Source organism: Musa acuminata, chromosome BXJ1-2, assembly GCF_036884655.1.
Source record: "Musa acuminata AAA Group cultivar baxijiao chromosome BXJ1-2, Cavendish_Baxijiao_AAA, whole genome shotgun sequence".
In the NCBI taxonomy this organism is placed as follows: domain Eukaryota; kingdom Viridiplantae; phylum Streptophyta; class Magnoliopsida; order Zingiberales; family Musaceae; genus Musa; species Musa acuminata.
In genome coordinates, this window is record NC_088328.1 from 27,865,169 (window position 1) to 27,880,405 (window position 15,237).

Here is a 15,237-nt window from a genome sequence, read left to right on the forward strand (position 1 = left end):
GTTTGTACTATTTATGTAGATTAGTAGATTACGCATCATTCTGATATGCATTATGTATTATACCATCAAAAATAATACAAAACGGCGAGTGATATATACCGATCCGATTCGATGATTATACTGATCACGATGACATGACACTTCACATGTCACTAGATATTTTTGGACTTAGTAAAATCCTCACCCTCACCCTTTTTTCACTCGTTCTCGCTCTTTTTTTTTTTTCTCATTCTTATTAAATTTATTTAATCTCCATCATAGTCGATTAGTTTCTAATCGAAGGTGTTATCTAAGCTCTTCGATATCCAATAATAACTTTTGTTCATTAGTAAGTTGTTATCTATGAGGTTTGTTTTAGATATTAAAATTATCAGATCGATGACTGACGATGGTTTACGATGAGTTTGCGAGTGAGTGATCGACGACTAACTATGAGTTTGCAAGTGAGAGCAAACTATTTTTTTCTTTTGGCACATCGTTCTCATCTCATAATTTATCCTTAGAAAAAAAGTTTGGAATCTTGTTAAGCGATGATTATGAGATATTATTCAAAACGAGAGGGTCTAAATCTATCTTTTAATCACTATGGTACCTTAAATGTCGTTAAGGTAGACTCTTCTTCTCCTATTTGATTTGATGGTGTAGAGAGTCGTATCATCCTAGATTATGTTTATATATAGGTGAGAGCGAAAGATAACAAAATAGGTGTTTTGTTAATAGATTATATAATATACTATTTATTTCTTTAATTCAAAGACCGTAGGTGAGACAAGGGCTAGAATAAAGCACTCTTGTCTATAAGAGCCATCCACCTTTATTGTTAAAGTAAGAGAACAAACTACTACGATGCTAGAAATAAGTATACAAGCATAATAACAAGCGATCATGATAAGTTAAAGTATTGAAATCTTACGTGAGCAAAATAATTAAGTACCTTAGGAGTTAAAAATAATTATGATAGTTTATCGGTCATCTATAAGAAATTTTATCATAATTAGAATTATTTTCGATTGATCGATAATGATAATAAAAATTTAATCATATCTGTAATATATCTTATCTAATTAAATAAAATAATATAATCTATAATATTTTATATCATTTCAAATGATACAACAATCCATCCATGGTTGTGATACATAATGCATGGCGATGACAATTTAATGATCTAGAAAGTACAAACCCTAAAATGAAAAAAATAAATAGAGGTACGAAGCCCAAATCAGAATAAAGTGAAGAGGAAGATGATGAACGAGAGGCTTTAATCACCTGCAGCTTCCCACCTAAGCCGCCAAATGTCATGGCGGCGTCGGAGTCTCTCCCCAAGGCCTTCATGTTCTCGATGCATTGCATTTAATTATATTGACTTGACCCGAATAATTTCTTGATGCATGCATTTACTCCGTTTCCTCTCTCTCTCACTTAAGTAGAGGTGATATATGTGCCTGAAAAAGATTGCGAGTATATTTTTGTGTGGGCGGCAGCGAGTCATCATACTTATTCGTCGTTTCGGTTTGTTCCATCTATAAGTCTATGTTAGAGCTAGTCTCAAGAAATTTATCAAAGAGTAATTTGACAACCAAAAAGAGATTTACATGGTTCGATCAATTGACCTGACGAAGGAGGAGCAAATCACTACTATAAAAAAGGACTATTATAAATACCCTAGAAAGATGTTCCTAGGCCATAAAACATATCTGAAATTATTAAACAAAAAAATAATTATGTTTTTCTTGTGGTACATTAACTTCAAAGTTCAGACTTTTATTTATAATTTAAATAGAGATATCAAACTTGATTTTTCTGATATGACTTGTGAAAGTAACGATTTGGTTCACACGTCACATCCAATAAGTAATGTATTAGATTTCTGGCGTGATGCAGCCTACTATATGAACAGTGCACAGTTCTCGGTCAGGGCGACGGCCAGTACCAGTAAGCGGAGTTGAGAGAGAGAGAGAGAGAGAGAGAGAGAGAGAGAGGGAGGTCTCGAGGACCCAAGAGTCGCTCCTCGTGCTCGAATGGACCCGAGTAATCACTCTTAGGTATGCTAATTTGCATGGAAGGTGTCAGCTAGCGACCGCGAGGTTGAGAGCGGTGCGAGGACCCATTAGTCCCCCACGAGTCGGGTGGTGGCAGGGGAAGGGGAGAGAGAGAGAGAGAGAGAGAGAGAAAGGTGGCATCCAAGGATCAATGGGAGCTTCTTACGAGGAAAAGACGTTCGATCGACGAACAAATTGGTGCAGCACGACAGAAGGTTCCCTAGCCGACAAACTTGGCTGCAAAAAGATATGAACGATCGGTGGCCGAGGTGCAAACCTCGTTCGTATCAAGTGGTTTTGACCGCAAGCAAATTCTTTTTCTAATCTATAATATTTAGGTGCTGATCTCATAATTTGTCCTTTGATTCGGTTCGTGGAAACAACCTTAAGCCGTGGCCTCGGGATCGATGCGACTTGGTTCGGGCCCGAATGACGAGAGATCTTTCAGGAAGGTTCTCCGGGACTGCGGAGGTGGTCCGATTAGGATGGAATTGTCGCTTCCTCCGAGAGGGAGCTCCTCGCCGAGTCGTTCGATGGGTGGCGTCCCGTCTTCGTACCTGTACACAGGTCGGGTCGGGAGTGCTCGGCCCGACCCCTCCGACGATCAAGTTAGTGAAGAGTAGTAAGGGGTTTTTTTTCCTCGCCCTTTCCTTTGGGGCGCGAGGGTTTTTATGGTGAGAATTACCGTTACCCGGTATGCTTGCCTGCAGGGAGCAGGATCGTACTCCTAGTGGCGTCTGACATCGTCGTTGGCGTGGCGTGAGGGATCGAGCCGGAGCGGAGTGTAAATGCGTCTTGGTAGACGTTATGGCCCGTGTTGACCAGGTGCTGTCAGCCCGTGGAGCGTCATTTGGGCCAGCTGACGTCATACGAGTCTTATCATAATTATTATCCTCATAAGATTGGAATCAAAATCAAATCAAATTAGAAACGAAATCAAATTGGTATGACAGATTCACCGATTCCAAATTAAACAAAAAACCAACGCTGAGCAATTTGATTCTAGTTCTTGATTTTAGAAAGTCAGAACCAATAATTCATCTTCTAAACGAAACTAAATATATAATAGACAACTTCTTATGTACATGTGAAGTGGTTAAATTTTGCTCTTAAATATCGATAGCCATATTTATTTGATTAATATTTTTTTTATAATTATAATTATATTTATATTAATTTTTTTTATATATTATTATACTCAGTATAGTTATACATCTTTTTTTTAATTTTTAAAATAAACTTATAAATATTTTTTCAACTTGAACGAAAACACTCTGTCTTTTACTACTGATGCTTAGTGCCATTTTGTCACGGAGATACACACGTACTGATGCTTAGTGCGTTAACTTAATGACCCACAAAGTTTGTTGGCGAGGGAACCTTCTGCGGTGCTGCAGGAAAAAAGCTTTCGTTGAATCGTAATCCTTAAGCAGATAGAGAGAGACCTGTTTTCCTCATAGAACCCCGTCTTCCCTCCGTTGTGTCTGGACTGCTGCATTTCTCTATCTCCCTTTCTCCGCCACCGACCGGCTATGGATCCTCGAAGCGCTGTGCCTTATCCCGGTCAGGTGGTTTGTCCGGATAGCGCCTTCGACTGGCATCCCCTCGCCGCGTTCCTGTTCCTCACTTGCAACTCACTCAACTACGCATACCAGTCTCGCCACGACCCCCGCGCGCTGTTCTTCGTGTCGTTCGCCTACTCCAACCTGTTGATGCTCTTCTTGTGCCTCAGGCGGCTGGAGAAGCTGGCTCCCGATGACCCACCGGAGCACAGGAAGCGGACTTTGTCGGCTGTTTGGGTCCTCTTCACCGTTCTCAACCTCGCGTTCGCATGGCGGGCGCCGGAGATATTGCCGCTGCTACTGACTGTTGCCATGGCCGGATTTTACGTTCTGATCATCTACCCGCAAGCGGATGGCGATTCCGGCAGAAGCATGGTTCCATCAGCCGAACAAAATGTCTAAGCCAACAGGTCGGGCGGAGCACCATCTCCGCCACATCCATTTATTTCCTTTCTTTTTGTTGATATGAGGATTTGTTTCTGATCGACTCCATGTATCGGATGAAGCCTTTCCTAATTGGAAGAATGGATGAGAGCTTATGTCTTGATTCAAAAGACTAAGATTATCAATCACTGCATAAATAAATGTATAAATATGATGACGACGACGACATCACCGGTAAGGATCTTTTCTCTCTCTTTAATTGATTTAACGTATTATGAAGCAATTAATTTATTTATGATTTTTGAGTGATGATGAACAAATATTAGAAGATATATTTGTTACATGATTTATGGATTTATAGTTATTATTTATTTTAAATGTGATCTATATATTTTTTTGTCTTTCGCTTTTTGTTTTTAACATAATGGGCTCAACTTGTAACCATTCGTTCATCGTTCATTATCATTAATTTTTTTTATTTATTATAATTATAATCGTTATTATTAATTTTTTATTTATTATTATTAATAATTTTTCATCATAGTCCAAATGTTATAAACTTAAATTAATTCATTACGAAGTTAGTGGTAATAAATGTTTTTGACGGGAGAACACTTATATAAATAAGGGTTTTGATCCTTGGGCTCTATATCTCTCTCAAGTATTAAAGATTTCCTACATCATTTAAAGGAAGAGTTCTGAGCCGAAAAGTACCAAAATACTAAGAGAAACCATTGCTGAAATTCTCGACAATAATAGCTGGATGTACACAATTTTATTTTTACATTAGTTTCCTTGTACTTTTGATGGTTTAGAAATTTATTTTAGTATTAAATTTTTTAATAGTTGGTATAAGAATAAATTAACCTGAAAAAGTTTTCATTTTATACCATGAATATGACTTGATTTTAATTTCTCTTTGAAAACTTTTTGATACATTTGGTATTGAAAATCATGACGATATAAGATTTTTAGTATTTTTAGTAAAATAAAATGTTCATTATCGGTAAAATGCTCGTATATGAATATTTGATTATATTAATTCATGCTTACGAGTCAATTTTATATATCCAACATGTCTAGTGATTCATATAATCTTAATTAATTATGAATTAGTCATAACATTCTTAATTAATTAAAATTATATATAAAGTTAAAATAAGGATCACATAAAGAATTAGACATAATATTATGATTGATTATATTTAATATAATAATTATTATCCCATAAGATCTTTTATTATATTCATATAATTAATCATGATAAAATATCATATTATTTTCATAATTTACTCCAACGATCTTGATTTGAAATATAATTTGATTGTTTTATCATAAAGACTATTTAAATCTATTTGAATTAAAAATTTAGCCCACAAGTAATTTTTATGTCATGAGATTTATTTTTTTTTGGCATATTTCACGTTAGTAAAAAATGTAATTTAGATTATTAAACCTCAAATTTTGACATAAATATATTTGATTTAATGTAATTTTTTAAATTATTAATTTCTTTGATATTTAATATAATATTTTCGAATATAAATATGATAATTATAAGATATAGAAGGAGAGGATTCACCTCTGTTTAGTGTGGATGTATATTGATTATGCTATGAGGAAGAATAAACTATCTACAATCACTAATACTAGCTGAGCTCGCGCTATATGAGCGATGAGAGTGATCCAATCAACTCAGCATGATATTTATCAAGACTAAGATAACTATTGATACACATGGTTATATTGACCAGCATAAAAAGATCTAAGACTTCTTATAAGTTATCTGAGCAATTCGTGACTTCGGAAGAAACAAATATCAAGTACCTTAATAATGAAATTCTCCCCTTAGACTTATCGGTGTGCGTCAGCATCACTTCGAAAGAGACAAATATCAAGTACCTTAATAATGAAATTCTCCCCTTAGACTCATCGGTGTGTATGAGCATATAATGCAAACGTGAAATACTACAACTTAACTTAAGAAACTCGAGTTTGAAACGTCAAGAATCCTGCTTCTGCCGGAATCGCAATCCGCATGCGGGTAGATGATCAGAACGTAAAGTCAGGCCATGGCAACAGCCAGTAGCGACGGCACTATCTCCGCCACCAGCCATGCGAACGCGTGGTCGAGAGCGGTGGCGAGGACCCATACGGCCGCCAAAGCCCGCTTCTTGTTCTTTGGTGGGTCATCGGGAGCCAGCTTCTCCAGCCGCCTGAGGCAGAAGAAGAGCAAACACGTTGGAGTAGGCGACCGACACGAAGGCCAGTGCTGAGGGGTCATGGCGAGACTAGGATGCGGAGTCGAGTGGGTTGCAAGTGAGGAACAGGAACGCGAAGGAGGAGTGGGGGGGTGGGGTTGGGGAAGCCAGTCGAAGGCGCTATCCGGACAAACCACATAACTCGGACAAGGCATAGCCCTTCGAGGATCAATAGCCGGTCGGTGGCGGAGAAAGGGAGACAGAGAGATGTTAAATCACCTCCACAACAGATACGGACCACTCGCATCGCGTTGTCTTCGCTTTACTTACACGGTTGTCTTCGGTAGACAGACTCGTGTCCCGGTAGATGAACATCGTATAGACCCCGGCATGAGGGCGACGACCAGTGCCGGCGACGCGAGGGCCCAAGTCGTGGCCGAGAGCCGCTCCTGGTGCTCCGGTGGGCTCGCAGCAAAAGAAGAGTCTTAACAGGTCGGAGCCGGTGGCAAACGCCTCGAAGTTGGGCGTCGTGGCGTGACGACGAGGAACACGAAGGTGATGGCGGGAAGCCAGTGGAAGATGATACGGTGCAGCGAGTGCTAAAATTATTCTTGCAATCGCAGCCATTTCTACCCCAAAATATTTGGTAGAAATGTCAGTCACAAACATCAACAAACGAGTTGGATCCAAAGCAATCAGGTAAACAGAAACATGGCTTCATCTTTACATGCAGACGTTGATGTGACTCACTTCACCTATCCCTGCGCCAGCGTCGTTGCACAAGTGCATATAATGTCGCGTCATCTTTTCCCTCCCAATATGAGACATCACATGTAAAAGGCCTTTTCACTAGATATGAAGACATATAATGTCATATTCCGTAACAAAGCATCTGAAAGAAGGGTGAGGGTGAGGATTCCATAAGCCCAAAACCGTCCTCGACGATTAATTTTGACGTTGATGGACAATTTCAACCTCATCCAACTTTGGCCGTATCACATCGATCAAAACGTATCGGATCGGTATGTATCACTCTTTTTGATTGTTTTTGATGGTACAATCATCTATGATGCATCATGCATAATCAGAATGATGCATCACGCGGAGGAAGAACGAGAGGATTTAATCACCTGGAGCTTCCCACCTTAGCTGCCAAAGGTCATGGCGGCGTAGGGGTGTCTCGCCAATGCCTTCGTGTCCTCGATCACCGTCGTGGTTACCGAGGAGGAGGTTCTCCGATTGGATTTCTTTGGTGGGCGGCGGGGACGAAGCAATGGAAGCCGCAACCCACCCAAGCGATGTCACCGGTTCCTCTCTCCCCATCCCTTCGTGTATAAGTTCTCAATGCATGAATGTTGGCACCTATAAATTCTAGATGCATGCATAGTGATCATTAGCATGATGATTTTAGATAAACATCTGAATAAACATTGTTGCATGAAAATTCGCGTATGTCATTTAATATAAAGAAAAATTCGTCGAATTTTTATTAAAAAATGATAATTCGAATTAGTAAGGAGGAGAGAAGATGATGCTATTCTTGTGAGTGCACCTCCAGTGGCAGAGTGGATTTTTACTTGCAACTTTCTTTTTCCTTTTCTTCCTTTTTTGTAAATGCACTCCATAATAGAAAGAGAGATTTAGTGACAAAATGGACCCTATTGCTGACTACTTTTTAATGTAAAACTTGGGAATGTAAACACAGATATAAATATAGATATTGTCCTCAATGCACTGCAACATCATGTAGGCCATTCCGCGACACAGTATGTATTAACCTCCCATTTGGGGGCTAATCCAGAAAATTTTCAGTACAAATGGTTGGAAGAAGAAGCTTTGTCTCTCCAAAAAAAAAAAAAAAAGCTACTATAGGTAGCCAGATTGTGCACCAAATTGTTTCTCCCCCAAGACAGATACATGGACAAAATCAATGACATCGACTTCGGAGGACGAGCATACTACCGTATATCATGCTAGAATCTTTCTTGCAATTACAACCATTTCTACCCCAAAATATTCGGCAGTGTATGCCAAGCCAAAGCATCAGCAACAACAAAAATGTGATTCTTCCAAGTGTCAGGTATCTAAACTTCTGATCCCAATTGAGTCTGTCTGATCAAGGAAATGAGCTAGTCATCTTTATATGCAGTTGTTGTGCCTCTCTTTCCGTGTGATGGACCTACCCTTACGCAAGCGCCGTTGCACAAGAGCATCCAGCAACACATCCAATGCATTCTCTACCGCCTCAGCCTGTTTATCCAACCCATATATGCTAAGTCTAGGAACAAGATGCAGTTCCCAGAGAATCCCAGCAGCAGCAGCAGCTGTACAGGTTCGATCCCATGATGGTTGAGGCCTGTTACACCAGTTTTCGAAAGCAGAAACACTGAAAAGATTAACATATAGGAATAGTGTCTGAGCAAAGGCGAATATAGCATGGTGCAGTCCTTACCGTAACTTATGCATTACAGAGGCACCCAGGGTCGACAGAGAAATACAAGGCAGATGTTCCTCTCCCCATGTTAATGCCCACCTCTCCTGTAAAAGATTCAAGTTTGGGGCTCTGAAAAAAGTTTAATCAAAGCTATGAAAATGTTCACCAAAAGAATATTATGATACATAATGATGGTTGTGATACACAATGTATGACCAGGATGATAATGATGAGTCTAATGATGCACAGAGAAGACCACAAATAGCAGAAACAGCATGAGGAGTGTTCTTTGACCAAATGTTCACCACCAGTGCTCTTTGACCAAATGCAAACCAACCATTGATTTACAAGAACTGATTCCTACCAACACAACAACTAAAACAACCATTTGACTTGACCCTAGCGGCAGCTTTCACTGGTAGACAATGCCTTCAAAATTTTAGATGTAATTAGGCAATGATATTGGAGAATTATGACTGCATTCACCAAACAACAATAAATAGGGTAACATTGTCAATTCCAGTTACGATGCTGCCAATGGATGATGATCAGATGATCACTTAGACGATGTTTTCCAATGAAAGCAAACAAAATCTTCTGATGTTTGCACATCCAAACAGTCCTCAACTATAAGTTAGTGACTATGAAAAGTACAGAGAAAAATGAAAAGCATAGAGAAGGACAAGTATAGAGAAAAAGATGGTACAAAATACCTTCAAACGTCTGTGCATTGCAGATGAGTTGCTCCAAGTACCATCAATCAGAACAAAATTCAATGGCTTCTCACCAAGATCCTGGAAATAGTGAAGCTTAATTTTAAATTACTTGGTCCCCTTAATATCCTTATGGAGATGTGCTATGGCAAAAAGATGCTCACAAATGCTGCAAATGAAATACATGATTTCAAAGTGAAGGCACATGACCAAGAGAAGGCAATGGGCATAACTAATTATTAGCATTTAAATTGGCATCCTTTTCCTGCTCTCAGAATCATGTATGCCTAGCATAACAGTTTACAACATCTAGTGATCTTTTACCTGATTCTTGACAAAACTGACAATTAAATCACACATCCAACTATATTAGTGAAAACATTTATGATTCAAAAAATTGTGCAGGTTGTTCATCACTTGTTTTCCTTAATTATCAATCAAAGAAGCCCCTCTCTCTGGATGAGCTTACTACATCTGTTCAGTTTCTTCAATGGTCTACTAATAAACATTAGTTAATTTATTTCGCTGCAATAGTTCCCATTGATTTGAAAAAGTGACAGTGAGTTGGGCAGCCAAAGGAGGATGTTATGATGGACCAATCTACCATTACAACCACAGAATGGATATTTACTTGGAAGCGTTCTTTAAAACATGATAATTGGCTAAAGGTCTTGATTACTTGTGTATTAATTACAAGCATACAGGAAGAATCTAGATGACAATTGGCTAAAAAGCTTGATTACTTAGGAGGATCTATATGTCAATTGGCTAAAATCTTAACTACTTAAATACAAATTTCCTATGTACTGTCACTATAGATGCATTAATTATTGTCCATGAAATGGCTGTCAAAGAGGCACGAAACACAGTAAAATGGAAGGCAAAACTCCTATAAGGACAGACTTCAAAGTTACAAAGCCTGGGTTGCGGACAAACCACTTTACAATAATATCATAAAACTCTTTGATGATCTAGTTGTTCTCCTTGACAAATAAGCAACTGGGTTGCTTCAGACTTTCTTACTCATCTCGATCTACAACTGATGATGAATAAAAGACAATCTCATGCTCCATAATGATGTGATTTACTGCTCAAGTAAGAATTCTGTGTATATCTCATGCAATAGATAAGTTCAGTGACATATTGGGAAAATGGCAGATACAAGTTTTAGTCATTGGTGCTACAATGAATTCCATTCTATACTGTAGAAGACCAAAATGCCAATCACTTGGAAAATTCGATGGTGAAGACTACCAAGATCAGAGAGTATCATAGGATGAATAAGATAGGTATTTTAGGAGGACAACAGATCAGAAATCACAAAGATCTGAACTGTTACCCAACCTCATATAACATTTACCAGTCTTTAAGGAACACCAATTATTTTTCCTAGTGTTTTCTCAGAGAAGAGAAAGAGCACAATATACAGTTGAAAGAAACTTAAAATGCATATACAAAGAGTTCAGCCACTTAGTTCTATGGTTGTACTTTTATTTTCCATCAAAAACATAGCCCTTGAGGATCTCTTTTTTTTTGCTACTGTTTGGACCATATATGCCGAGCTCCATAAAATGCCTTCTCTAAAAGGCCATGCCAATCAGATTAAGACATCTCATGGTTGTGTCTAGTTTAATTATAGACCAAAATTACTCGTTATTACTGGCCACCACTATACATTCTCATGATCCGTCACCAAGTCAACAAATTATGTCCTGAACTACTTTGTTCGTATAGCCAATGCAGTCAATCTCTTCATAAGCACATGGCTTTGGGAGTATCTATCACGACTTCTATAACAAGCTGCTACCAAAGTTGTTCACATGTGTATACCAAACATCAGTGACTTTGTTTGAGTAATTCACAATAGAAAACAACACCACAATACTAGATCACAACATTAAATGAAAATGCCGCACTTTCCCTGAGAACCACAAGAACATCACTATTTGGTTATTAAAAAATGCAGCTAAAGTAACTTGTTTTTGTTGCCAAACTAATGCCTGTTTGATAAGTTCTCAACTAGGTCTTCAATCTTATCAGAAACTTGAAAAGGTAGCATAATAAATTATTTTAATCATTACAAATTTTCCATGAAAATTTGCATAGCGAAAGAACAATAATGAAGTCACTACATACAAGAGTTTACGGGTATATAGAAGAGGTTCATAAAGTTGAATGCATGATAAGAGGTTCAGCAAAAGCAACAAAAATTACCATCTTTTGACTCTCAAGACCAGTAAATGGGCCACTTGAAAAGAGATCCTCAACAGACATTGGTGATGAATTCTGATTGGGATAAACAAACCATACCATACCTTTCCCTGAAATTGGAGCAGATTCTCAGTTGAAGTCAAGCAGTCAAAGATACTAAAAATACAATTCAAGAAATTTGAAATAAGGAAATTACTGCAAAAGACGGTTATATACCAACCAACAGAATCCATAGTTTCTAATAAATTGTATTGTTGCCATCACAACCATAGCTAGAATGCCTAAATTCATGATATTATGAATTTTGATAATAAAATAACAGATCCTTTGTGAAGCATCAATATTGAAAGATAATGGCTCCAAAGCATAAAACTATCTGTAGTAAGCAAATTCTCAACAGAAAAAATGAACCTCAGATATACCTATTAGATTCCTAGGTCTCATCTAGGCATTCAGATTGTTGCTTGGCCTAGGCAGGTACCTAGGCGGCCTAGGGTATGCCAACTATAAAAAAGGTTAAAACACTGTTGAAGCACTACAAATAATAAAATTTTCACAAATAAATTGTTGAAACAAGAAACATATAGACCTCTAAATTCTTTCATTAGTGGTGGCCAACAATCTACTATCAGCCAATCTATACAGCTTCTGTGCTAGTTCTTTTCTTTCAGCAGAAGAAAGTGCAGGTCCAAACCTGAATCTCTGAAAGCACTCCACATGATATCCTCATGTTCACGGATGCCAAAAAGGCACAAAGCTGCAGATTGAATTCCAAATATTTGCCATAACAACTTTCCAGTGTTATTTTGGCGCAAGAAGTCCTGTATGAATGAGAAACATATAGAATGGATTTCTACAGGGAAGGAAAAGAAGACAGTAGCAGAAAGCATTGCATATAATAGATAATAAAAATAAGACCTTTGGATGCATATAGAGCCAAAACTTAATGCTGCACCATAATGAGCATTTAACAAGCCTAGAACACATGCAATCTTCCATAGCAAGCCAGCACTGCAAAATAAAATTAGACGAGGAACAAAGATTTTAGTCTCAGATGCATTATAACAAATGAAATTATCAAAGAATATCATTCACCACTTATCACCATGAATTCTATACAGGAAAGATAGAGTCTCTAGTGTTAAAGAATAAAAACCTATGAGTAATTTAATAGGTAGAAAAATATTAATTGCCATTAAAATAACATTATTTTTTTATATTCATGTGCCACGGTGGAAGCAGGCAGCAAGGAAATAAACATATACTGGTGATCGCCTGGATACCAGGAAAGATGGAGTTTCTAGTGTCACAATTATAGAACTTTCTAGTAGAAAGAGACAAAAGTCTAAGATACTGGTACCTTCCGGCATAGGTGTCCTCGATTTCCAAGCAAACGACACGCTATTTGCCTTGCAGAAAAGAACTGCATCTTATTTTCAGAATCACATATGGATTCATAAACTGACCTATGCTTTTTATCCTCCTGATCCTTGAAGGTACCCTACAAATATCCACTCAGAAGTAAGTTGAATTGATAAAATTATTGGACCATTCCGGTAGAAACAAATCACTTGTAAGCAATGATATACCAAAAGTACGTCAATTAACAGATCCGAGGATAGTTATTTAATACATTAGCTAAAGCGAATTCATTAATATCCATTTCTTCCACAACGAGATGGCTTCAACGTGGGATAAAATGAGTGTAATATTATCAACTGGTGATTTCTGCAATCTAACCACAGATGTTAACGAACCTCCTTATCTTTTAACGCATACACTTGCGACTAACGAAATCGTCGCTGCGGACAAGCTTTTCTTCAAGCAGATACATGTACGAAGCTCAAATCAAAAGAAAGAGAATATGAAAGGAAGAAAGAGAGGATTTAATCACCTTGAGCTTCCCACCTAAGCCGCCAAAGGTCATGGGGGCGTCGGAATCTCTCGCCAAGGCCTTGATGTCCTTGATCACCTCCATCACCGTTGCGGTTACCGGGGAGGAGGTGCCCCAACCCTGCCATTCCACCACGCTAATCGCTGCCCCGTCCCCTTCTTCACCTCCCCTCTCGGCGTCGGCCGACGACGCCATGGAGTAGTCTCGAGGGCGGATTCGCGCTCGCAATCCCGCCTTGGTTCGCCAATTGGATTCGGTGGGCGGCGAGGAGGAAGCAATCGAACCCGCAACCCACCCAAGCGATGACGTCGACTGTACAACTATATATATATAAATTCTCGATGCCTGTTTGCGTGAGAGGTGTGATATGGGCCGGACTCAACGCAAAAATAGCCCAGTAATTGATGAGTCCCGGACTATAAAAGCCCACTAATAGTAAGCTTACATCACAAATCGTGATGGGCTGCTACAGACCGTACCATAATTATCTTTCTTGTTGATATTTAATCTGATTTATTAGAGCTTGACAGTTCTGAAAGAAAAATTTTAAGCTTATAGACCTCAATAGATCTAGAAGGTTTGTTTTCATTCAGAAACTGGCTTCTCATTCCTTTTCTTCACGATGCAAGATGATTGACATACGTCGAACCGAAGCACCTGCTGCAGGTACATTTTAGTGGGCATCAAGTCATCAACCCCGACCATTTATTTAACCAATATGATTAGAATTAGTAAGATTGAAAGATAAGCTGCTGCTCTGGTACCTTTGGTCTGTTTAGATTTGGATAGGAGGTGATTCAGCCAATAACCATTGTGAACACCGCTCTTCGAAGCCTGTAGTACTTTGGCCTCAATTGACAATCCAATGACCTCTAATTTGTCTTCGAGCATGCATGTCAAGGTGACCACATATAATAGAGTACATAACAGCGTGAGGCGCTGAAACATCCCGATAACCTGGCAGTTGTGTTGGCCAATGCAAACGTGCTAAATTTGGCACGTCCAGCTTCAGAAAGAAAGCGTGTTAAGAGAACATATATGCAACATATTGGATGCTGGCAATATTCCAGAGAATTATGGCGAGCATACTTCAGAATGATCTAAACTTATTTTAGAAGTCCAATTCAACCATGGAATTACTCCAAATATCAAGTTCATACAATAAAGGACATCACAGAAGCCTGATAAAATGCAAAGGCAGAAGCGGCATATGTTTGCATGTGAACAGATACTAATTATGCCAAACTGTTCCTGTAAATTTAGAATGATACGAATACCTCAACCAAAATATGAAGAAAATCAATGTTGGTCAAATATGAGCTATGTGACATATTAGAAAAACTGAAGAAAACACGTACCTGTTTTTGTTTCTGCTTAATTCTTGAGGCCTCCCCAAAGAGAAGAGCCTAATAGAAACCTTTAGGCTTCCCTTCTCATGTAGCCTGTCTAAGCTCCCTTCTCATTATGGTGAGACAATGTCTGAGAAACAACTTAAAGAACTAATCTTTTATCTATGTTGTGAGAATCTCTGAAAAGCATGCAATGGTTAAATTAAATTATTTTATGTGAACAATAGTGTATTCATCTGGGTTAGTGAATGTAATAGCGCTGGTTTTAATGTCTTTATGCCAGTCAATCCAACCAGAGCCTCATCCTTCTAATCATGTTTTTCCTTTACCATGAAAGGTTCAGAAATTATCCACATATGAAGAGCATCACAATGTAGTCTGATAAAAGGTTACAGAAAAAAAAAAGTGTCATGTGGACACATTAGTCCATGTAGAGTATACACTGAT

General features: G+C 38.4%; 1 protein-coding gene across 3 annotated transcripts; it reads right to left on the bottom strand.

Moving 5' to 3' along the window:
- Window positions 1–7,936: 7,936 nt before the first annotated feature.
- LOC135607128 (uncharacterized) lies at window positions 7,937–15,120 on the bottom strand. Of its 3 annotated transcripts, none has more exons than XM_065098678.1 (9): window positions 14,206–15,120; window positions 13,442–14,101; window positions 12,908–13,048; window positions 12,466–12,558; window positions 12,242–12,368; window positions 11,551–11,657; window positions 9,337–9,417; window positions 8,642–8,727; window positions 7,937–8,545 (listed from the first exon to the last, which is right to left on the bottom strand). In XM_065098678.1, the coding sequence occupies exons 2-9, from the start codon at window positions 13,634–13,636 to the stop codon at window positions 8,329–8,331; spliced, it is 1,047 nt and encodes a 348-aa protein (XP_064954750.1). In that variant the 5' UTR covers window positions 13,637–14,101; window positions 14,206–15,120; the 3' UTR covers window positions 7,937–8,328. The 3 variants fall into 3 exon arrangements, with proteins under 3 accessions (XP_064954750.1, XP_064954756.1, XP_064954762.1); XM_065098690.1 differs by having other exon boundaries at window positions 8,404–8,545; window positions 8,642–8,752; XM_065098684.1 differs by lacking the exon at window positions 12,908–13,048.
- Window positions 15,121–15,237: the final 117 nt, after the last annotated feature.